Here is a 24,273-nt window from a genome sequence, read left to right on the forward strand (position 1 = left end):
CCTCCATCTATAGACTCAAATGTCTCAATTCCACTTTACATTAGCTCACCACTGCCCCCAGGTGGGAAATATGCTTTCAATAACATTTTCCACAGTATTTTTTATTTATTTTTCCATAACATAGCCTACATACAATAACCCAGTCTATGGTTCAAAGCCTAAATACCCAAGTCAATACAATATCCAACAATTATTCCCTTGTTTGACCTTTACCTGCAGTTTGCAACAATAGGGAAATATGCCAAATGTGCGTTTTAACTGAGAATCCTGTACGCTACTGACCACATTCACACATACTCGAAGATGAAATGGTACAATTGCTTAGTTCAAATTTTTTTTAAACTCTGAAACACGTTCAAAACCATGTTTTGATCTTCCTTCGTAGAGGATGGAGTCCCACCACGCGTGACGTCAGCAGCGGCAGAGTCAGAGAGCTTCCACATTCTAGTCTCCCCGTTCATCATTGCCATATCGCGGAGGATAGAATACCATCCAGGGTTTGCGCAGCCGAATCGTGTCCCTGCATCAGTCATGGCGGCGCCGTTAGCCCACTTCGACGAAGACTGGCAGGATTTCAATGAATTCAAGGCGGCCTCCGGGTCGCCGAACCGACTGGACCAGCTGAACTCGAACATGGCTGATGCGGGACTGGTGGATGATTTCTCAGACCTCGACAGCTTCTCCGGGGATATATGCAGCTTCACATCAATGGAGGACCTTGTCCACGACTTCGATGAGAAGCTGACAGTTTGCTTTCGAAATTACAACACCAAGACTGAAAACATAGCCCCTATTAAACCTATCACCGAAGATAATCTCCTCAAAGACGACGAGTGAGTGTGAATTTTGTAGCTACTACTTTTTTATCAGTTAAGCATTTATAGTTTGTCTACAATCTCAAGCTAGTTAGTTAGCATACCATTGCTAATGTGAACCTGCTGCTAGCTAGCCATTTTACAAAAGGGTTGTTAGTGTTAGCTAGTTAGCCAATGTTATTTGGAATGCATGTAAACCTGTAAAGATAACTTAGGAAATAAGGACTTCAAGATAAGCTTAAGTGTTTTGTTGTTTGTTAGCAGGTAACGTTAGTTAAAATGCATTAGCTGAGCTGTGTTTTCAAAGTAGCTAGCTAAGTTAGCTAGCAGCTAGCTACCCAATTGAAGTTTGTAAATAACTTGATAGTTAAAGTTTCACATGTCACATGCACAGTGACATTACTTTCTTGCAAACTCAACAATACAATCATTAATAACAATGTAATACTAGAAAAAACACACGAGAAATATGAAGAACGCAAAAAGTAAGTAAGCATACTAACATATACATACCCAGTTCCAATACCATATTTATAATGTCAGCGATACTGGCGTGATGGAGTTGGATATGATATAAGGTGACAGGATATAAACAGAGAGCAGCAGCTTCTATGTGAGTGGGTGCGTGTGTGTAGACTAATGTGCATATTATGTGTGAGTGAGTGTGTAGGGCCCTGGTGATCAAAATTAAAACTGCGATAAAGATAGAAAGTTAACTCCGATAGTTTGTGTAGCTATTTAGCAGTCTTGTTGATTTGCGATGAAAGCCGTTCAAGAGCCATACCGCCTGAAATAGATGTCCTGGATTAGAGGTTGACAGATTATGATTTTTCAAACAATACCGATTATTGGAGGACCAAAAAAAGACGATACAGAATAATCGGCTGATTTTATTACTTTTTAAAATATATATATTTTTATATATATATATATATGTGTGTGTGTGTGTGTGTAATAATGACAATTACAACAATACTGAATGAATACATTTATTTTAACTTAATATAATACATAAGATCTATTTAGTCTCAAATAAATAATGAAACATGCTCAATTTGGTTTAAATAATGAAAAAACACATTGTTGGAGAAGAAAGTAAAAGTGCAATATGTGCCTTGTAAAAAAGCTAACGTTTAAATTCCTTGCTCAGAAAATATGAAAGCTGGTGGTTCAGTATTCCCAGTTCTTCAATATTCGCAGTTAAGAAGTTTTAGGTTGTAGTTAATTAGGAATTATGATGCCTCAATTATTTATCTCTATACCATTTTTGTATTTCATATACCTTTGACTATTGGATGTTCTAGTAGGCACTTTAGTATTGCCAGCCTAATCTCAGGAGTTGATAGGCTTTAAGTCATAAACAGTGCTGTGCCTCAAGCATTGCTAAGAGCTGCTGGCAAACGCAGTAAAGTTTAAATGAATGCTTACGAGCCTGCTGCTGCCTACCACTACTCAGTGAGACTGCTGTATCAAATATCAAATCATAGACTTAATTATAATTAACACATAAATACGAGCCTTTGGTCATTAATATGCCAATGCCGCTCTGTACCATCACTCATTCATATATCTTTATGTACATATTCTTTATCCCCTTACACTTGTGTCTATAAGGTAGTAGTTTTGGAATTGTTAGCTAGATTACTTGTTGGTTATTACTGCATTGTCGGAACTAGAAGCACAAGCATTTCGCTACACTCGCATTAACATCTGCTAACCATGTGTATGTGACAAATAAAATTTGATTTGATTTAATATGGTCAAATCCGGAAAACTGTCATTTCAAAAACAAAACATTTATTCTTTCAGTGAAATACTTCCGTATTTTATCGAACTGGTGGCAAACCCTAAGTCTAAATATTGCTGTTACATTGCACAGCCTTCAATGTTGTGTCATAATTACGTAAAATTCTGGCAAATTGTTCGCAACAAGCCAGGTGGCCCAAACTGTTGCAATATACCCTGACTCTGCGTGCAATGAACGCAAGAGAAGTGACACAATTTCCCAAGTTAATATTGCCTGCCAACATGAATTTCTTAACTAAATATGCAGGTTTCAAAATATATACTTCTGTGTATTGATTTTAAGAAAGGCATTGATGTTTATGGTTAGGTACATTCGTGCAACAATTGTGCATTTGTTAAATCATCACCTGTTTGGTGAAGTAGGCTGTGATTCGATGATAAATTAACAGGCACCGCATTGATTATATGCAACGCAGGACAAGCTGGTTAACCTAGTAATATCATAAACCATGTGTAGTTAACTAGTGATTGTGAAGATTGATTGTTTTTTATAAAATAAGTTTAATGCTAGCTAGCAACTTAACTTGGCTCCTTGCTGCACTCGCGTAACAGGTGGTCAGCCTGCCACACAATCGGTTACCGATTGTTATGAAAACTTGAAATTGTCCCAAATTGGCCGATTAAACGGCCAACCTTTATCCTGGATGGCAGGGAGCTCGGCCCCAGTGATCTACTGGGCTGTCCGCGCCTTGCGATCGAGGGCGGTACTATTACCATACCAGGCAGTGATGCAGCCAGTCAAGATGTGTAGCTTTTTGAGAATTTGAGGGCCCATGGCTAACTTTTTCAACCTCCTGAGGGGGAAGAGGCGCTTTCACACCTTCTTCACAACTGTGCGTGTGTGTTTGGACCATTTTAAGGCTTTAGTGATTTGGACACAGAAGAACTTGAAGCTCTCGACAGAGGTACACAGAGGTAAATCTTTGTAATTGTTTTTGAAAGGGCACGCTTCAGCTTAGTCTGATTTAATCTGGCAGTAATACACAATTAATGGGTATATACAGCCTGAAACGAATCTCTGAAAATCGTGTAAATGTACCCTAGAAGGCAGAATTTTGAATAGAATTACATTTAAACTACTGGTTGAGACAAAATATCTCCAGGAAAGTATTGTTTACCCTACTGTTTAGATCGATGGTGTGTATGTGGTACTTCAACCTGCTCTCAGAGCATTTCTTATTATTCTGTATGTAAATTTGAGAGACTCCATTTAGTATGTGGATGTCCATAATCCATTTCGTATAATATGTTACGAATGACAATTCTTATGTTACGAATTTGCAAAACCTACAATCTGTTACAAATGTGCAAAACTTATATTTTACAAATTACAATTTGTTATTTACTAACGTTAGTTAGGTGGCTAAGTGGGTAATGCTAATGTTATCTAGATGGCTAACGTTAGCTGGGTTAGGGGAAGAGTTAGCTAAAAGGGTTATTAAGTAACCTGTGTTATGTAACCAAACATAACATATACTAATTTAAGTGTCCAGGATTTACATGTACTATTTTACATCTAGCCTATGAGACCAAGCTTGGTTGTTGGCAGCAAGATAAAATTGGATATTCGGTTTTCTCTAGTTAATAGCTATTGAACCAAGCATGCCATCACAATGAACATTTAATATTCTGAATCCAAATAACATTTTTTTTTCATTGTGATGGCATGCTTGGTTCAATAGCCTTTGAAGAGAGAGAACTGAACATCCAATATAAAACTAACATTAACATATACAGTGCCTTCAGAAATGACTCATACCCCTTGACCATAGATTACACATTTTGTTACTACAGCCTGAATCCAAAATTGATTAAAAATATTTTTTTCTTCTTACCAATCTACACATAATACCCCATAATAATAAAGTGAAACCATGTTTTTTTTCTTCAATTCTAGCAAGTTTATTGAAAATGAAATACAGAAATATCTCATTTACATAAGTATTCACACCCCTGAGTCGGTACTTTGTAGAAGCACCTTTGGCAGCAATTACAGCTAAAAGTCTTTCTGGGTAAGTCTCTAAACTTTTCACACCTGGATTGCGCAACATTTACCCATTTATTATTTTCATAATTCTTCAAGCTCTTTCAAATTGCTTGTCAACCATTTTCAAGTGTTGCCATAGATTTCCAAGTAGATTGAAGTCAATGCTGTAAATAGGCCATTTGGTAACATTCACTGTCTTCTTGCTAAGCAACTCCAGTGTAGTTTTGGCCTTGTGTTTTAGGTTATTGGTCTGCTGAAAGGTGAATTCATCTCCCAGTGTCTGGTGGAAAGCAGACCGAACCAGGTTTTCCTCTAGGATTTTGCCTGTACTTAGCTCTATTCCATAAAAAAATGTATCCTGAAAAACTCCCCAGTCCTTACCGATTAAAAGCATACGCACAGCATGATGCAGCCACCACTATGCTTGAAAATATGGAGAGTGGTACTCTGTATTGTATTGTGTTGTATTGGATTTGCCTCAAACATAACACTTTGTATAAAGGGCAAAGGTAATTGCTTGGCCACATTTTTGTTGCATTACTTTAGTGCCTTGTTGCAAACAGAATGCATGTTTTGGAATATTCTTTTTCTCTACAGACTTTCTTTTCATTCTGTCAATTAGGTTGGTATTGTGGAGTAACTACAATGTTCTTGATCTTGAAAGACCCCCCTTTCGGAAAAGCTGACCACGACTCCATTTTTGCTGATCCCTGCCTACAGGCAGAAACTAAAACAAGAGGCTCCCACACTGAGGTCTGTCCAACGCTGGTCAGACCAAGCTGACTCCACACTCCAAGACTGCTTCCATCACGTGGACTGGGACATGTTTCGTATTGCGTCAGATGGAAATATTGACGAATACGCTGATTCGGTGTGCGAGTTCATTAGAACGTGCGTCGAAGATGTCGTTCCCATAGCAACGATAAAAACATTCCCAAACCAGAAAACCGTGGATTGATGGCAGCATTCGCGTGAAACTGAAAGCGCGAACCACTGCTTTTAATCAGGGCAAGGTGTCTGGTAACATGTCCGAATATAAACAATGCAGCTATTCCCTCCGCAAGGCTATTAAACAAGCTAAGCGTCAGTACAGAGACAAAGTGGAATCTCAATTCAATGGCTCAGACACAAGAGGCATGTGGCAGGGTCTACAGTCAATCACGGACTACAAGAAGAAACCCAGCCCAGTCACGGACCAGGATGTCTTGCTCCCAGGCAGACTAAATAATTTTTTTGCCCGCTTTGAGGACAATACAGTGCCACTGACACGGCCTGCAACGAAAACATGCGGTCTCTCCTTCACTGCAGCCGAGGTGAGTAAGACATTTAAACGTGTTAACCTTCGCAAGGCTGCAGGCCCAGACGGCATCCCCAGCCGCGCCCTCAGAGCATGCGCAGACCAGCTGGCCGGTGTGTTTACGGACATATTCAATCAATCCCTATACCAGTCTGCTGTTCCCACATGCTTCAAGAGGGCCACCATTGTTCCTGTTCCCAAGAAAGCTAAGGTAACTGAGCTAAACGACTACCGCCCCGTAGCACTCACTTCCGTCATCATGAAGTGCTTTGAGAGACTAGTCAAGGACCATATCACCTCCACCCTACCTGACACCCTAGACCCACTCCAATTTGCTTACCGCCCAAATAGGTCCACAGACGATGCAATCTCAACCACACTGCACACTGCCCTAACCCACCTGGACAAGAGGAATACCTATGTGAGAATGCTGTTCATCGACTACAGCTCGGCATTCAACACCATAGTACCCTCCAAGCTCGTCATCAAGCTCGAGACCCTGGGTCTCGACCCCGCCCTGTGCAACTGGGTACTGGACTTCCTGACGGGCCGCCCCCAGGTGGTGAGGGTAGGCAACAACATCTCCTCCCCGCTGATCCTCAACACGGGGGGCCCCACAAGGGTGCGTTCTGAGCCCTCTCCTGTACTCCCTGTTCACCCACGACTGCGTGGCCACGCACGCCTCCAACTCAATCATCAAGTTTGCGGACGACACAACAGTGGTAGGCTTGATTACCAACAACGACGAGACGGCCTACAGGAAGGAGGTGAGGGCCCTCGGAGTGTGGTGTCAGGAAAATAACCTCACACTCAACGTCAACAAAACTAAGGAGATGATTGTGGACTTCAGGAAACAGCAGAGGGAACACCCCCCTATCCACATCGATGGAACACTAGTGGAGAGGGTAGCAAGTTTTAAGTTCCTCGGCATACACATCACAGACAAACTGAATTGGTCCACTCACACTGACAGCGTCGTGAAGAAGGCGCAGCAGCGCCTCTTCAACCTCAGGAGGCTGAAGAAATTCGGCTTGTCACCAAAAGCACTCACAAACTTCTACAGATGCACAATCGAGAGCATCCTGGCGGGCTGTATCACCGCCTGGTACGGCAACTGCTCCGCCCTCAACCGTAAGGCTCTCCAGAGGGTAGTGAGGTCTGCACAACGCATCACCGGGGGCAAACTACCTGCCCTCCAGGACACCTACACCACCCGATGTTACAGGAAGGCCATAAAGATCATCAAGGACATCAACCACCCGAACCACTGCCTGTTCACCCCGCTATCATCCAGAAGGCGAGGTCAGTACAGGTGCATCAAAGCTGGGACCGAGAGACTGAAAAAACAGCTTCTATCTCAAGGCCATCAGACTGTTAAACAGCCACCACTAACATTGAGTGGCTGCTGCCAACATACTGTCATTGACACTGACCCAACTCCAGCCGCTTTAATAATGGGAATTGATGGGAAATGATGTAAATATATCACTAGCCACTTTAAACAATGCTACCTTATATAATGTTACTTACCCTACATTATTCATCTCATATGCATACGTATATACTGTACTCTACATCATCGACTGCATCCTTATGTAATACATGTATCACTAGCCACTTTAACTATGCCACTTTGTTTACTTTGTCTACATACTCATCTCATATGTATATACTGTACTCGATACCATCTACTGTATGCTGCTCTGTACCATCACTCATTCATATATCCTTATGTACATATTCCTTATCCCCTTACACTGGGTATAAGACAGTAGTTTTGGAATTGTTAGTTATCACTGCATTGTCGGAACTAGAAGCACAAGCCATTTCGCTACACTCGCATTAACATCTGCTAACCATGTGTATGTGACAAATAAAATTTGATTTGATTTGATCCATCCTCAGTTTTTTGCTATCACAGCCATTAACCAGTTAATTGTAATGAAAAATATAATCTATGTAATCCCCCAAATAATGATTTATTATGAGAGGGCCATAAACAATACCTAGTAATGCTGCATACTCAGGACGGTTAAAATCTTTTTTATAAAAGGCTGAGGTGTACTGACTTTTGAGGACACAAGCTGAAGTACACAGTACAAGTATGATACAAATAAGAAAATGACATTTTATATTGTGCATTTCCTATTCAACAAAACTATCGATAAGGCTTGAAATGACTTATTTGCTTTCTAAATATAGTATATTGAAATTATAAACATGACTAACTATAAGATTTCACCTTCCTTATATCTGTAAAATACATAAATGTGCATTTTTTCTGAAGGTCTCGCTTGATCAAAACATCTGCCCCCATCGCTGTGTCTCACAGAGCTCTTTATTGGCTTCCTGAACTTGTTAGGAACTCTCCTTTCATCTATATTAATTTTGTCCGTCTATGACAGTGTTTTAAAAAAATTTAAAGTCTATTAATTATTTTAGATGAATTGCTATGAATTGACCTCAATGTGCTACCGTGATGAAACCACTCTCCTGCTGTGCTACGATGTCAGTGGCTGTGATGTAGGGTTCCGCCAGGAGTTGGGCAGTCGGAAGAGCGAATGAAATGAAGCTGGGATGTTCCTCCTACCAAGTGGTAAACAATACGTTCCTGTGGATATTTTCTCTCACATTTCGGGCACCTGAAGAACAAACCGCACAAACAACTTTAAAAATAAAAAGCCTACACACACACACAGAGTCAGATGCACACACAAAGATTGTCAGTTGAAATGGACAGTCTTCTATGTTGCTTCAGTTGCTCTTGAGTCACATCCAAATAATATGGGGGAAACACTGCACTCTTTTACAGTAAAATGAGCTCAGGATGGTGAGAGGAAGGTGGAGGGGGTAGTTTGGAGAGAAGCCTTAGCAGGGCTGAAAGAGCAGTGCACTGAGGGCAGCGGAGTCCTTTCATGAGTGACTGCCCTTTTTGGAGGACGTGCCTTGCCTACTAACAAGCTCTACTGTAGCTGGCTAATGACCTACCTCCAAGCAGAGACGCACAGCGAGGATGACATGGAGACCGGAAGTAATGTGTGTGTGTTCATATATCGATGTGCTTTAGGGAAAAGTTTCATGATCAACTTTCCTTGGCGTAGGACTACCCATGGAGATACACAGAGAGCCACTGGCCACATAGAGGCTTTTATGTGCTTGTTCTTGTTTATGCAGGGCTTGCATGTGTGCGTGCGTGTCTGTTGTTGACGGCCTAAAAATATAGTAATGCCTGAATCACAGGGTGACAGCCGCAGGGCCAAAGCATTTCCTGCCAGCATTGCCCAATTTAGAGAACCTGTCCTTGAACTGTGTGTTGTTGATGATAATGATTCTTTGTTGGTAAGAGAGGGATGGAGAGACTGGAGTTATATGAAGAACACGTGTGTGACAAACTCTCTGATGCAAAACCTTTCTGACACTTGGGTTCACAGTGCCCATCCTCGCATCGCTCGCAGCAGTCCTGGTCAGACACACACACTCATCCTCACATTACACATGTTCACTCCCATTGTGTAGCGGGATCTATGTACAAATTGTATTCTGTATTTCCTATAGTATAGCGCAAAGCCCTTTTGAGAGAGAATTGACATAAAAAATACATTTGGCATAAAAAAAAATGTCTAGGCTATTAAAATGCTAGATTCCTGCTCTTATCAGGCAGAGGCGAGCTGCGTCAGGGAAAGAGGGGTGTGTGTGGGTGGTGAGGAAAGAGGATGACACACTACTGCCAACTAATGCTGTGTCACTGGGGAAATGTTTCAAGTGCAGTGTAACATTTTCTGTCTTCCTTCTTTTTCTCTCCTTTCTCATCCCATTTCTCTTCATTCCTCTCACCATTTCTCTTCCACATTCTTTCTCTTGTTCTCCCCCTCAGGGTGTGGAATGCTCTGACAGAAAACTATGGCAACGTGATGCCAGTGGACTGGAAGACATCTCACATTCGCTCCCTGCATCTCCCCACACTCAACCTCTGCAAGCAGGGGGTAAGACACACACACCCACAGGCTAACGCCCACAACCATAGGCAAACACTTACACACATGGTCTGCACCTCCACACTGTACACATTCACAGACGCTATCGGAGTCGGTGCAGCCAGCTGGTTTCTCCACGCATCGCGCTGACAGAAAAAAACATCTTTCTGGTAAGAAGAGGGTCGGGGGCGTATGCTTCATGGTTAACGTGATGTGGTGTGGCCACAACAACATACAGGAACTCAAGTCCTTCTGTTCACCTGATTTAGAATTCCTCACAATCAAATGTAAATGTCGACCGCATTATCTACCAAGGGAATTCTCTTCGATTATAATCACAGCCGTATATATCCCCCCCCCAAGCAGACACATCGATGGCTCTGAACTAACTTTATTTGACTCTTTGAAAACTGAATCCATATATCCGGAGGCTGCATTTATTGTAGCTGGGGATTTTAACAAGGCTAATCTGAAAACAAGACTCCCTAAATTTTATCAGCATATCGATTGCGCAACCAGGGCTGGAAAAACCTTGGATCATTGCTATTTCAACTTCTGCGACGCATATAAGGCCCTGCCCCGCTCTCCTTTCGGAAAAGCTGACCACGACTCCATTTTGTTGATCCCTGCCTACAGACAGAAACTAAAACAAGAAGCTCCCGCGCTGAGGTCTGTTCAACGCTGGTCCGACCAGTCTGATTCCACACTCCAAGACTGCTTCCATCACGTGGACTGGGATATGTTTCGTATTGCGTCAGACAACAACATTGACGAATACGCTGATTCAGTGAGCGAGTTCATTAGAACGTGCGTTGAAGATGTCGTTCCCATAGCAACGATTAAAACATTCCCAAACCAGAAACCGTGGATTGATGGCAGCATTCGCGTGAAACTGAAAGCGCGAACCACTGCTTTTAATCAGGGCAAGGTGACCGGAAACATGACCGAATACAAACAGTGTAACTATTCCCTCCGCAAGGCAATCAAACAAGCTAAGCGTCAGTATAGAGACAAAGTAGAATCTCAATTCAACGGCTCAGACACAAGAGGTATGTGGCAGGGTCTACAGTCAATCACGGATTACAAAAAGAAAACCAGCCCCGTCACGGACCAGGATGTCTTGCTCCCAGACAGACTAAATAACTTTTTTGCCCGCTTTGAGGACAATACAGTGCCACTGACACGGCCCGCAACTAAAACATGCTGACTCTCCTTCACTGCAGCCGACGTGAGGAAAACATTTAAACGTGTCAACCCTCGCAAGGCTGCAGGCCCAGACGGCATCCCCAGCCGCGCCCTCAGAGCATGCACAGACCAGCTGGCTGGTGTGTTTACGGACATATTCAATCAATCCCTATCCCAGTCTGTTGTTCCCACATGCTTCAAGAGGGCCACCATTGTTCCTGTTCCCAAGAAAGCTAAGGTAACTGAGCTAAACGACTACCGCCCCGTAGCACTCACTTCCGTCATCATGAAGTGCTTTGAGAGACTAGTCAAGGACCATATCACCTCCACCCTACCTGTCACCCTAGACCCACTCCAATTTGCTTACCGCCCAAATAGGTCCACAGACGATGCAATCTCAACCACACTGCACACTGCCCTAACCCATCTGGACAAGAGGAATACCTATGTGAGAATGCTGTTCATCGACTACAGCTCGGGCATTTAACACCATAGTGCCCTCCAAGCTCGAGACCCTGGGTCTCGACCCCGCCCTGTGCAACTGGGTACTCGACTTCCTGACGGGCCGCCCCCAGGTGGTGAGGGTAGGCAACAACATCTCCACCCCGCTGATCCTCAACACTGGGACCCCACAAGGGTGCGTTCTGAGCCCTCTCCTGTACTCCCTGTTCACCCACGACTGCGTGGCCATGCACGCTTCCAACTCAATCATCAAGTTTGCGGACGACACAACAGTGGTAGGCTTGATTACCAACAACGACGAGACGGCCTACAGGGAGGAGGTGAGGGCCCTCGGAGTGTGGTGTCAGGAAAATAACCTCACACTCAACGTCAACAAAACTAAGGAGATGATTGTGGACTTCAGGAAACAGCAGAGGGAACACCCCCCTATCCACATCGATGGAACAGTAGTGGAGAGGGTAGTAAGTTTTAAGTTCCTCGGCGTACACATCATAGACAAACTGAATTGGTCCACCCACACAGACGGCATCGTGAAGAAGGCGCAGCAGCGTCTCTTCAACCTCAGGAGGCTGAAGAAATTCGGCTTGTCACCAAAAGCACTCACAAACTTCTACAGATGCACAATCGAGAGAATCCTGTCGGGCTGTATCACCGCCTGGTACGGCAACTGCTCCGCCCACAACCATAAGGCTCTCCAGAGGGTAGTGAGGTCTGCACAACGCATCATCGGGGGCAAACTACCTGCCCTCCAGGACACCTACACCACCCGATGTCACAGGAAGGCCATAAAGATCATCAAGGACAACAACCACCCGAGCCACTGCCTGTTCACCCCGCTATCATCCAGAAGGCGAGGTCAGTACAGGTGCATCAAAGCTGGGACCGAGAGACTGAAAAACAGCTTCTATCTCAAGGCCATCAGACTGTTAAACAGCCACCACTAACATTGAGTTAGCTCACACTGACTCAACTCCAGCCACTTTATTAATGGGAATTGATGGGAAATGATGTAAAATATATCACTAGCCACTTTAAACAATGCTACCTAATATAATGTTTACATACCCTACATTATTCATCTCATATGTATACGTATATACTGTACTCTATATCATCTACTGCATCTTTATTTAATACATGTATCACTAGCCACTTTAACTATGCCACTTTGTTTACATACTCATCTCATATGTATATACTGCACTCAATACCATCTACTGTATCTTGCCTATGCCGCTCTGTACCATCACTCATTCATATATCTTTATGTACATATTCTTTATCCCCTTACACTTGTGTCTATAAGGTAGTAGTTTTGGAATTGTTATCTAGATTACTTGTTGGTTATTACTGCATTGTCGGAACTAGAAGCACAAGCATTTCGCTACACTCGCATTAACATCTGCTAACCATGTGTATGTGACAAATAAAAATTTGATTTGATTCCCCCACTCAGCACACCTGTTCATTAACTCAGCCAAGCTGACTCATCTCCCTTTTTGCTCTCTCCCTCCCTATCTCTCTCTTCGTCCCTCTTCTCGCCCTCTTCTCTCTCTCTTCCTCTGATGGACAGAAGCTGGACAACATGCCTCTGGACCTGTCTGACGATGAGGAGCTGAGGGAACAGATGGACATGCACTCCATTATTGTGTCCTGCATCAACGATGAGCCGCTCTTCACTGCCGAACAGGTACACACACACACTTGATAACCAACACACACATACATACTCGCTCTCTTTCTATCACGTCTCAAATTCACCACACTCTACTACTTACAAAGCCACACTCTTAACACAAGCTATGTGTGTGTGTGTTGCAGGTGATCGAGGAGATTGAGGAGATGATGCAGGAGTCTCCAGACCCAGAGGATGATGAGAGCCCGTCCCAGTCAGACCTGTCCATGCTCTCCCAAGATCTCAGCAACCTCAAACGCTCCAGCTCCAACACCAGCTATGAGGACCGTGAGTGACTCCTAACTCGCATCAAATCACTAACAGCTCAAGTATAAACAGCTCCCTGCAGCTGTATTACACAACCCCATCCCATACATATATACTGAGTATACCAAACTTTAAGTTCCAAAAGGGATGCTGGCCCATGTTGACTCCAATGCTTCCCACAGTTGTCAAGTTGGCTATATGTCTTTTGGGTGGTGGGCCGTTCTTGATATACACAGGAAACTGTTGAGCACAAAAAACGCAGCAGTGTTGCAGTTCTTGACACAAACCGGTGTGACTGGCACCTGCTACCATACCCGTTCAAAGGCACTTAAGTATTTTGTCTTGTCCATTCACACTCTGAATGGCACACATACACAATCCATGTCTCAAGGCTTAAACATCCTTCTTTAACGTGTCTCCTCCCCTTCATCTACACTGATTGAAGTGGATTTAGCAGGTGACATCATTAAGGGATCAAATCAAAAATGAAAATCAAATATATTTATATAGCCCTTCTTACATCAGCTGATATCTCAAAGTGCTGTACCGAAACCCAGCCTAAAACCCCAAATAGCAAGCAATGCAGGTGTAGAAGCACGGTGGCTAGGAAAAACTCCCTAGAAAGGCCAATACCTAGGAAGAAACCTAGAGAGGAGCCAGGCTATGAGGGGTGGCCAGTCCTCTTCTGGCTGTGCCGGGTGGAGATTATAACAGAACATGACCAGGATGTTCAAATGTTCATAAATGACCAGCATGGTCAAATAATAATAATCACAGTAGTTGTCGAGGTTGCAGCAAGTCAGCACCTCAGGAGTAAATGTCAGTTGGCTTTTCATAGCCGATCATTAAGAGTATCTCTACCGCTCCTGCTGTCTCTAGAGAGTTGAAAACAGCAGGTCTGGGACAGGTAGCACGCCCGGTGAACAGGTCAGGGTTCCATAGCCGCAGGCAGAACAGTTGAAACTGGAGCAGCAGTTGTTCAACCAACACACACATACATACTCGCTCTCTTTCTATCACGTCTCAAATTCACCACACTCTACTACTTACAAAGCCACACTCTTAACACAAGCTATGTGTGTGTGTGTTGCCACGGCCAGGTGGACTGGGGACAGCAAGGAGTCATCATGCCAGGTAGTCCTGAGGCATGGTCCTAGGGCTCAGGTCCTACGAGAGAAAGAAAGAAGGAGAGAAAGAGAGAATTAGAGCGAGCATACTTAAATTCTCACAGGACACCGGATAAGACAGCAGAAGTACTCCAGATATAACAAACTGACCCTAGCCCCCCCGACACACAAACTACTGCAGCATAAATACTGGAGGCTGAGACAGGAGGGGTCAGGAGACACTGTGGCCCCATCCGATGAGACCCCCGGACAGGGCCAAACAGGAAGGATATAGGGATCATAGCTTTCACCTGGATTCACCTAGTCAGTCTGTCAGGGCAAGAGCAAGTGTTCTTAAATGTTTTGTATATTTAGTGTATATACAACTGGACTGCAGATACAGGCTCATAGTAGCATTGTTACATAATAGACACTACATACAACTGGACAGCAATTACTGCTTACTTGTTATGTAACTTTAAATGCAAAACATATCAAGCTGTAATGCAAACGTTTGGGACTGACCATGTAATTATGTGTTAGTATGTGATGTGTTATCCTGCCATGTGTTCATGGAATTTGTCAAGCTCTATATAAGTATGTGTTAGTATGTTTATGTTCTCGTCCCTACCTCCTCCCAGGCTTGCGTCGTCTTTCAGTCTCAGAGCTGAGCGAGGCATTGGAGGAGGTGGAGACGGCCATCAGGCGCTACAGTGAGGAGCTGATCCAGGCCCTGGCCCTGAGGGACGAGCTGGACTTTGAGAAGGAGGTGAAGAACAGCTTCATCTCACTGCTCATCGACGTGCAGAATCGGCAGAAGGAGCACCGTGAGCTGCTCCGCAAGAAGAAGAAGATCAGGCCCACAGGCAGCGCTCAGAGGGCAGACAGGACACATGTCCCTGGGACGGTGAGCGAGATGGGCACCGATAGACACAGATTCGTACACATAGTATTGTATGATTTGAAATGCATATAATACACGTTGTGATGCACATACGTGCCTAGATACAGTGGGGTCTAAAATTATTGACACCCTTAATTAAGATGAGCAGTACTGACTGTATAAAATAAATAATGCAAGTACTGAGCTAATACAATTGCTCAGAGAAGTAGATTTTGTTTAACAAGTCATAATTTTTTAACTCAAATGTAGTGGTCAAAATGACCCCCCAAAGACTAAATAAAGTAGTCACAAGTTTAGTATTTGGTCCCATATTTCTATCACACAATGACTACATCAATATTTGAACTTTATTTAACTAAGCAAGTCAGTTAAGAACAAATTCTTATTTTCAATGATTGCCTAGGAACAGTACCTTGTCAGCTCGGGGATTCAATCTTGCAACCTTTCGGTTACTAGTCCAACGCTCTAACCACGAGGCTACCTGCCGCCCCTAAATTAATGGTAAATAATGTATTGTGTCATTTTGGAGTCAATTGTATTGTAAATAAGAATAGTATATGTTTCTAAACACATCTACATTAATGTAGATGCTACCATGATTACGCATAATCATGAATGATAATGATATCTTAGCATGTCTATTTACCATTCATTTCTATTGGGCACAAAATAATCAGAATAAAATAAACCCAAAACAAACTGCAAATGCATCCAACAAGTCTGTAGAGTTACAAGCTTGATGTAGTCGTTGTTTGCTAGGAATATGGAACCAAATACTAAACTTTTGACTACTTTATAAGAATCTTTGGGTGGTCAATCATTTTGACCCCTACCTTTTTCAGGAAAAATATGGACTTGCTAAACAAAATCTTTCTCTGGGCAATTGTATTAGTATAAAATAACATAATTTCCCACATTTTTTGAGCATACAATATAGTTCAGTACTTTAATTATTTATTTTATATGGTCATTAATACTCATCTTTATCAAGGGTGTCAATCATTTTGTACACCACTGTTAGTGTATTGTGCACACGCCCATTTATACAGGCACAAACCAGGTTAGATGCATGCACTGGAAACAGAAGAAATGCATGAGAGACATGCCTGGAAGTGCAAAACAACACCCTGCAGTAGTCCTGTACTAACTTCTGCACTCACCCTGCAGACCCTGTTGGGTCTCTCTTTCTGTCTCTCCTTCTGCTTCATTCTACAGTCCACTATTAGCCTGCTATTTACATAGTGAAAATGTATTTATTTACATCATTACATTGTAATTATTGGGCTTTGTTATATGTCTTTGTAAATACCAGCTGAAAACTGGACAGTAAAATAAACGACCCTGTAGGTCTGAATTCACCTTGTCATTGTTTTTGTCCAATCTGAACTGTTGGACTTCCGTGTGGATAATTTGTCCTTTTCGGAACCAGAAACGATGGCAGGTTGAATCCAGTTCTATACCCCTCTTCTTATTCTCCTGCTCTCTAGAGCTCTCATGTCTTTTTGGAGGGTTTCTCATTCTTTCTCTGGTAGTTTTATCTCTCTTGCGTTCTCTCCCTCCTCTCCCTTCCTCTAGCTCTTCACTATGGAAGGGCTGTCCACTGTCATTCAGAACGGCCTCCGTCAAACTTTCGGCATCACAGGAGGGGACAAACAGGTGCCCCTCTCTCTCTAGCTATCCTCATCTTTTTTGACATTTTTCTTTACAGTTCTTTTCTCTACAGCTTTTGCCGCTGCTGTGTTTACCACATGTCCTCTTTATTTTACCATCTTTCATTTTCAATTTAACTCAAGCCCTCCTTTCTGCTCTCTCGTCCTGTGGCTCATTCTCTCTGTCCATCAAACACAAATTAAGCAGCTCTCCTTCTCAGCTTTCATATCCTTCTCTTTTTATGACTTGTTCTTTTCTTCCCTTATCCTTTTCCTGTCTTGTTGACTGAGCATTTAGCCTTGAGATTGGCTGTAACTGGATGCTGAATCATCCAGTAGTGTGCACTCCTTATTTCCTGCAAACAAGCATCCTCCTATTACTAATGCCCAGTTGTCTCCCACCAAGCTAAAGCCAACCAATGGCCTTAAACCTCACCTACAGCCACACACCAACCAATCACAACTTACTTTCACTCATTATTGGCTCAGAGTCGACCAATGACTCTCTCACTCTCAAATAATCAGTTTCTTGCCTTCCAACAATTCATACAAAGGGTGATGGTAAATGTTTAGGATTGTGACAGTCATGGAATTTTGGATGACTATAATTGGCCAGCGTAATGACGAGGTCTCGTTTAATATCCGTTTGAAAAGCACATTTTCTCCCCTCCTTTGCGCCTGATCGCATGTGCTGCCATATGAATAGAACGGGCCTCCGCATTTATGTCAATGATCAACATGTGCTGTCATCTTTTGATTCAACTCAACTGACATTGCTTGAACACTTCATTAACAGGGGAACAATGACAAATTTAGGGAATTTGTCTAACTGCCTAAACTTCTCTGAATTAGTGTCCCCTCTGAGGAATACAGAAAATCTACTGACATAAATTACATTCCGTCAGCGAACATACACTGAACAGAGATATAAATGTAAAGTGCTGAGATGAAAGATCCCAGCCGCACGGCGTAATTTTTTAAAATATTTTTTATGGATATTATGGTTGTCTGCAAAGTAGTTCAAATGCTGGTTGTTCCAGTTGAAAGTTAAGATTCACCCATTTTGAATGTTATATCGTATTTGTGCATCACTGAGTGACGTTCTATCGAATCCCGGGGTCATTTAATGTTTTTATGTGTATCTGAGCTATTTGTCGTTCAAGCAGGCAGAACTACAGATGAGTTTTGCATCAAAATTCTTAACTTTCTCTTTTATCATGGTGCAGTTTCTTTTTCTTTCTGTTCAACATTTTTGTCCTTTTTTTTTATCCCCCTCCATCCTTTGCCTTCCCTCTCTCCTGTGTCGTGTTCTCTCTCTCCTCTCATTCTGTGGTTGTGACGTGTGTTTCTCGCTCTCAGTATCTGACCACAGTTATCCCCTATGAGAAGAACTCTGGCTCCCCCTCTGTGGAAGACCTTCAGATCCTCACCAAGAGTGAGTACTGACATGTTCCTGTTTATTACAACGTTGTATTGTTTATTTTACAAACCACACTTTGTCTGTTAACTTTTTAAGTCACTGTAGGCCAACTGATGAAAGCTGTAATGTGAAGACAGAAATGTCCTATTATGACCATGATAGTAACTCATCCCAAATCTTTTTTTTTGCTCTTCCCTCCATGCAGTTCTGCATGCCATGCGGGAGGACAGTGAGAAGGTACCCAGCCTCCTAACAGACTACATTCTCAAAGGTACTCCCTCCCTACCAGTTACAAAACTATTACTCCCGTTCAAAACACCACACATTACCACACAAGGTGTACATTCTCAAAGGTACTCAATTACTTTGAGGAAACATTGCTCCCATTCAAAACAGAGCTTTTGTCTAGATTGACAGTCTCACTATGACCTAGTGCCTGAGAAAGATGCTGCAGGACACAAGGGTCCAGTTAGGACACATGTTATTAGGAGGGTGTGTTCTTTGTTCACTGAAGGCCTGCAGGGTTTTTCGGAGCCTTTCATCTTGACCTTTACCCTCCTTGTTTCTCGCCTCTGCTGCGCTGCTCTGTCGCTAGTTCTAGTATGAGAAAGGTGGAGGTGGAGGTTTGTGAGCCACACACACACAATGACATGCATACAGGAAACGCACACACACGCAATGTGTGGAGAGCCCGCTCTCACACACCTCCGAGACAGCCCCCTTCCCTGGCTCTGTGCTGTAGTGTAGTGTACCTGTGCTGTGATTGTGATTATGGTGTACTTACTTTACTTACCCTCTATCTTACACACACTCCCTCCTCCTACTCACACACACGCTCTTGCTCACCCCCCCATCCGTTCTTAATTGCTCTCTTCCTTGTGGTAGATCATTTTAGGTTGACAGCTGTTTTCTGGGTGTTCTTCTTGTCCCTACAGTGCTGTGTCCCACATAAACCCAGTGGAGGAGCCACCTGTTCTACAACACTCTGAACACACTCAAGGCATAAGCACTTTTTATTTTTTAGGAACTCAACTTACTGTCCCTGACCTCCAGGGGGCCCTCATTGATTTTGTTAGTCACTCAGATATCAATAACATGGCATAAGCCATGGTAAAATGTGATGAATTGTAGGAAATGATTCACCCCATGGTAAAATGGGTAGAAATGCAATAATATCTCTCTGCCCCATGGCAGAACTAGAATTGCATGAATTTTTCGTAGAAAATTGCTAAATGTTCTCTCTGCCCCATGGCAAAATGTGTAGAACTGCAGGAAATTATCTTTAAAACATGCATTTTTCTGACTGTCATCAAGAGGGGTCCCATGAAACAAATTTGCCACTCTTAGAGCCCCCCAAAAGGCTAAAGCTGGCCCTGCGCTCAGGAGCTGCAGAGTTCTTGAACATACCAATGGAAGGAGTCACCCACCCCCCTAATAAGGTGGACTCTTCCTGATGGAGTATTTATTTTCTCCACAACAACTTTTCCCGCAACCTTTTGAGATTCACATTTCAATGCCTGTTTTACCTTATAATCTTCTCACCTTTTACGTGTAATCTTAAATGTTTTTTTTAATGTTGTAATGCTAATATCTAACATTTGTTTTAATGTCTTCTCTGCATGTTAGCAGTATTACTCTCCATTGTCTAAAGTGGCTTGCTGTTCTCATCTTCTATCCTCCGTTTGCACTGATGTGAAGGAACTGGAGATGGAAAACAAATTCCTCTACATTCACCTGCCTGCCTTTTCACATCATTAAAGGTTCGGGTGAGGAGACAAGGAGAAGAAGTCACTTGACAATTGGGATGCATCTTTTCTCTGTTAAACTGGCTAATTCCCTCTGTGTGTGTGTATATATAGGAGGGATGGGAAAATAAGGCTTCTTGAACCAGTCTAACTAGGGCGGGATCAGTCCAATGGGAGCTCGCCACTTTATCAGAGAGCTATTGGTTCAGAGCAATTAATGATTGACAGACCATGGGATTAGTGGGTTTCAGAAGCCTTGTTTTCACCATCTCTTAGGTTTTATGTTTCATAAACCCCCTTAAAAGTTGTGCATGTCTTTGCATGCTGCTACATAGGATTAGCGAGCTACATCGGTCAAATATTATAAAGCATTGTTTGTATACTACAATGTGAAATTGCACAGATGGAACTTTTTTTTTTAAGTGATAACTTCTCAAAAAAGGGAAAAATGACAGAAGTTAGTAAGAAGGTAACAAAGAACAAACTTGTACAGCTTTTTATTTTTCTGTGGTTTTAGAGAGATGAGGGACTTTTTACTGCCAGCAGTGTGTGGCCACTTATTATGACATCACCATTGTTATGTAAACACTAGCCGTCAACCTCTGACCCCTCCTAGGGATGTCACATGACATCACCCTGTATACTTGCCTCATACCTCCTCTATAAAGTACAGTAAGTGAAGGGTTACAGCAATAATATTAGAATGTAAAATAATGGTTAAATTGCTGTGAGTTGATCCTGCCATGTTGTGTTTAGAACTAATAACTCTTTGATGTTGTGTAAATGTTGGGGATCTAGTGATGACATGTTATCTTGTCTTGTCTAGTGGACTTAGCAACAGTAGTAGATCACCAAATCGTTGCATGCACTTATGTAGACAATTTAAAGGATGTAGAGAGGTTTCTGTACAAAAGCAGGAGAGATTTTTCAAACATACATATTTCAAAAACTCATTGTCTACATCCACAACCACTAACCTTCAGCACTGTCTATAATATCACCTCTGTACAATCCTGTCAAATCATCAGCAGTAACTAAGCTCAGTGCACAATAATTACAATAACACACAAGCCCATCAGGTCTGGTCTATCACGACTCTCAGGTACACCCAGAGCATCGGTTCTACAGCAGCCTGTTAGGAAGAAGAGTGTAGATGTTGTTACGCCATGCTTGGGGATAATGTTGAAGCATTAGCAAGCCCATCATCCTATAGCTTGAGTAGCCATTTAGTAGTTTTTGTCTGTCCTAGGCCTGAGTAGTAATATAGTAACATCAGTGATAAGGCTTCAGACAAGTATAGGCTAGTACCTAGCTAAGTGGACGTTGTAGCATCAGCTTGCAATAGCTCTGTACCAAGGCAGCCTGACACCTATAGACAGCAACTAGATATCCCAGGTGGGCCGCTGTAAGTCAATGGTAGTGCCAGTCCTCACTAGTAGAAGTCTGATGTAGTTGGCAGGAATCATTGAGTCTAACGGAAGCTCTCTTTTCCCTGTATCAAAGTGTATGTTATGAAGAGATGTTGGGTTTTAGTTGAGGGTCTCAGAAGGCATCTTTCTTTAGTAAGGGAAGCCAGTAGACCTCTACGTACTGTACAGAATCATATGTAACTATCTTTCAACTGTAGCAAGCTTCAGAAGCATTCAGAGCCCCAAGCATGTGCTGCATGCACTTTATCTACTTTTACTAAATAAATCAAATGAATGATAAGGATTAAGGTCACACTAAAGGGATCCTTAGCATTGAACCACATTGTAATAAGAAAGTTAAGCTGAACTGAAATGTATACTAGCTTGGGTGGGGTTTGGACTCCTTGAAACTAGTCGAGTTGAGAACTAGTATTATTCTGGTTGTCTTGGAGCGGCATGGGGTTGTCACGGAGATGAGAGAAGGTTATCGACTCAGGCTGAAGCCCCACCCCTCGTTGCATGTCTCCTAAAATAGAGGGACCATATCAGCGTATATCCACGCTTTATCTAGAGATTTATATTTATATAGTCACAAGCAACAAATAAGGCTGCCTTTGTAAATGCCAGAACTTTTGTATAATAGAATCTACTCATTTATTTTTAATGCAATATACTTCTTCCCCCATTTTGGGTTTTTATGTTTACTTGTCTTGTTGTCATGAGGTACTAATGTACATTCATTTATTCAGTAAATGTTTGTTTTGAAACCATATCGACTATTGGTACAAACGTTTTGTGCCAGAATTACATTGGAACTCATTTCAAATAAAATAATGTTTACTTTGGTGTCATACTATTGGTTTGTAAGTGCATCCATGATGATAAATAATTGGTATTAAATCACCTTTTTACTCTACTTAAAGTTACTATTAAAATACATTGGTCCACACTTTTAATAGGTTTCTGCACATTTTCTGTTTACAGATTGCATCTATCAAAAGGCATTCTTACATGCAGAGCAACAGCAAGTTTTTATTTTATTTTTTATTTATTTATTTCACCTTTATTTAACCAGGTAGGCTAGTTGAGAACAAGTTCTCATTTGCAACTGCGACCTGGCCAAGATAAAGCATAGCAGTGTGAACAGACAACACAGAGTTACACATGGAGTAAACAATTAACAAGTCAATAACACAGTAGGGAAAAAAAGGGGGAGTCTAAATACAATGTGTGCAAAAGGCATGAGGTAGGCGAATATTTACAATTTTGCAGATTAACACTGGAGTGATAAATGATCAGATGGTCATGTACAGGTAGAGATATTGGTGTGCAAAAGAGCAGAAAAGTAAATAAATAAAACGGTATGGGGATGAGGTAGGTGAAAATGGGTGGGCTATTTACCAATAGACTATGTACAGCTGCAGCGATCGGTTAGCTGCTCAGATAGCTGATGTTTGAAGTTGGTGAGGGAGATAAAAGTCTCCAACTTCAGCGATTTTTGCAATTCGTTCCAGTCACAGACAGCAGAGTACTGGAACGAGAGGCGGCCAAATGAGGTGTTGGCTTTAGGGATGATCAGTGAGACACCTGCTGGAGCGCGTGCTACGGATGGGTGTTGCCATCGTGACCAGTGAACTGAGATAAGGCGGAGCTTTACCTAGCATGGACTTGTAGATGACCTGGAGCCAGTGGGTCTGGCGACGAATATGTAGCGAAGGAAGGCCAGCCGACTAGAGCATACAAGTCGCAGTGGTGGGTGGTATAAGGTGCTTTAGTGACAAAACGGATGGCACTGTGATAGACTGCATCCAGTTTGCTGAGTAGAGTGTTGGAAGCCATTTTGTAGATGACATCGCCGAAGTCAAGGATCGGTAGGATAATCAGTTTTACTAGGGTAAGCTTGGCGGCGTGAGTGAAGGAGGCTTTGTTGCGGAATAGAAAGCCGACTCTTGATTTGATTTTCGGTTGGAGATGTTTGATATGAGTCTGGAAGGAGAGTTTGCAGTCTAGCCAGACACCTAGGTACTTGTAGATGTCCACATATTCAAGGTCGGAACCATCCAGGGTGGTGATGCTAGTCGGGCATGCGGGTGCAGGCAACGATCGGTTGAAAAGCATGCATTTGGTTTTACTAGCGTTTAAGAGCAGTTGGAGGCCACGGAAGGAGTGTTGTATGGCATTGAAGCTCGTTTGGAGGTTAGATAGCACAGTGTCCAATGATGGGACGAAAGTATATAGAATGGTGTCGTCTGCGTAGAGGTGGATCAGGGAATCGCCCGCAGCAAGAGCAATATCATTGATATATACAGAAAAAAGAGTCGGCCCGAGAATTGAACCCTGTGGCACCCCCATAGAGACTGCCAGAGGACCGGACAGCATGCCCTCCGATTTGACACACTGAACTCTGTCTGCAAAGTAATTGGTGAACCAGGCAAGGCAGTCATCCGAAAAACCGAGGCTACTGAGTCTGCCGATAAGAATATGGTGATTGACAGAGTCGAAGGCCTTGGCAAGGTCGATGAAGACGGCTGCACAGTACTGTCTTTTATCGATGGCGGTTATGATATCGTTT

The 24,273-nt window shown here is 42.7% G+C and overlaps 1 protein-coding gene across 2 annotated transcripts; it reads left to right on the forward strand.

Annotated features, from left to right (window-relative positions):
• Positions 1-447: 447 nt before the first annotated feature.
• Positions 448-22,557, forward strand: fez2b (fasciculation and elongation protein zeta 2b). Of its 2 annotated transcripts, XM_029676581.2 has the most exons (9): positions 448-833; positions 9,780-9,888; positions 13,100-13,216; positions 13,348-13,489; positions 15,216-15,481; positions 17,054-17,134; positions 18,487-18,562; positions 18,753-18,818; positions 19,483-22,557. In XM_029676581.2, exons 1-9 carry the CDS (start codon positions 532-534, stop codon positions 19,497-19,499), a joined length of 1,176 nt encoding a protein of 391 aa, XP_029532441.1. In that variant the 5' UTR covers positions 448-531; the 3' UTR covers positions 19,500-22,557. The 2 variants fall into 2 exon arrangements, with proteins under 2 accessions (XP_029532441.1, XP_029532442.1); XM_029676582.2 differs by lacking the exon at positions 17,054-17,134.
• Positions 22,558-24,273: the final 1,716 nt, after the last annotated feature.

The sequence above is a fragment of the Oncorhynchus nerka genome, linkage group LG13 (assembly GCF_034236695.1).
Source record: "Oncorhynchus nerka isolate Pitt River linkage group LG13, Oner_Uvic_2.0, whole genome shotgun sequence".
Classification (NCBI taxonomy): domain Eukaryota; kingdom Metazoa; phylum Chordata; class Actinopteri; order Salmoniformes; family Salmonidae; genus Oncorhynchus; species Oncorhynchus nerka.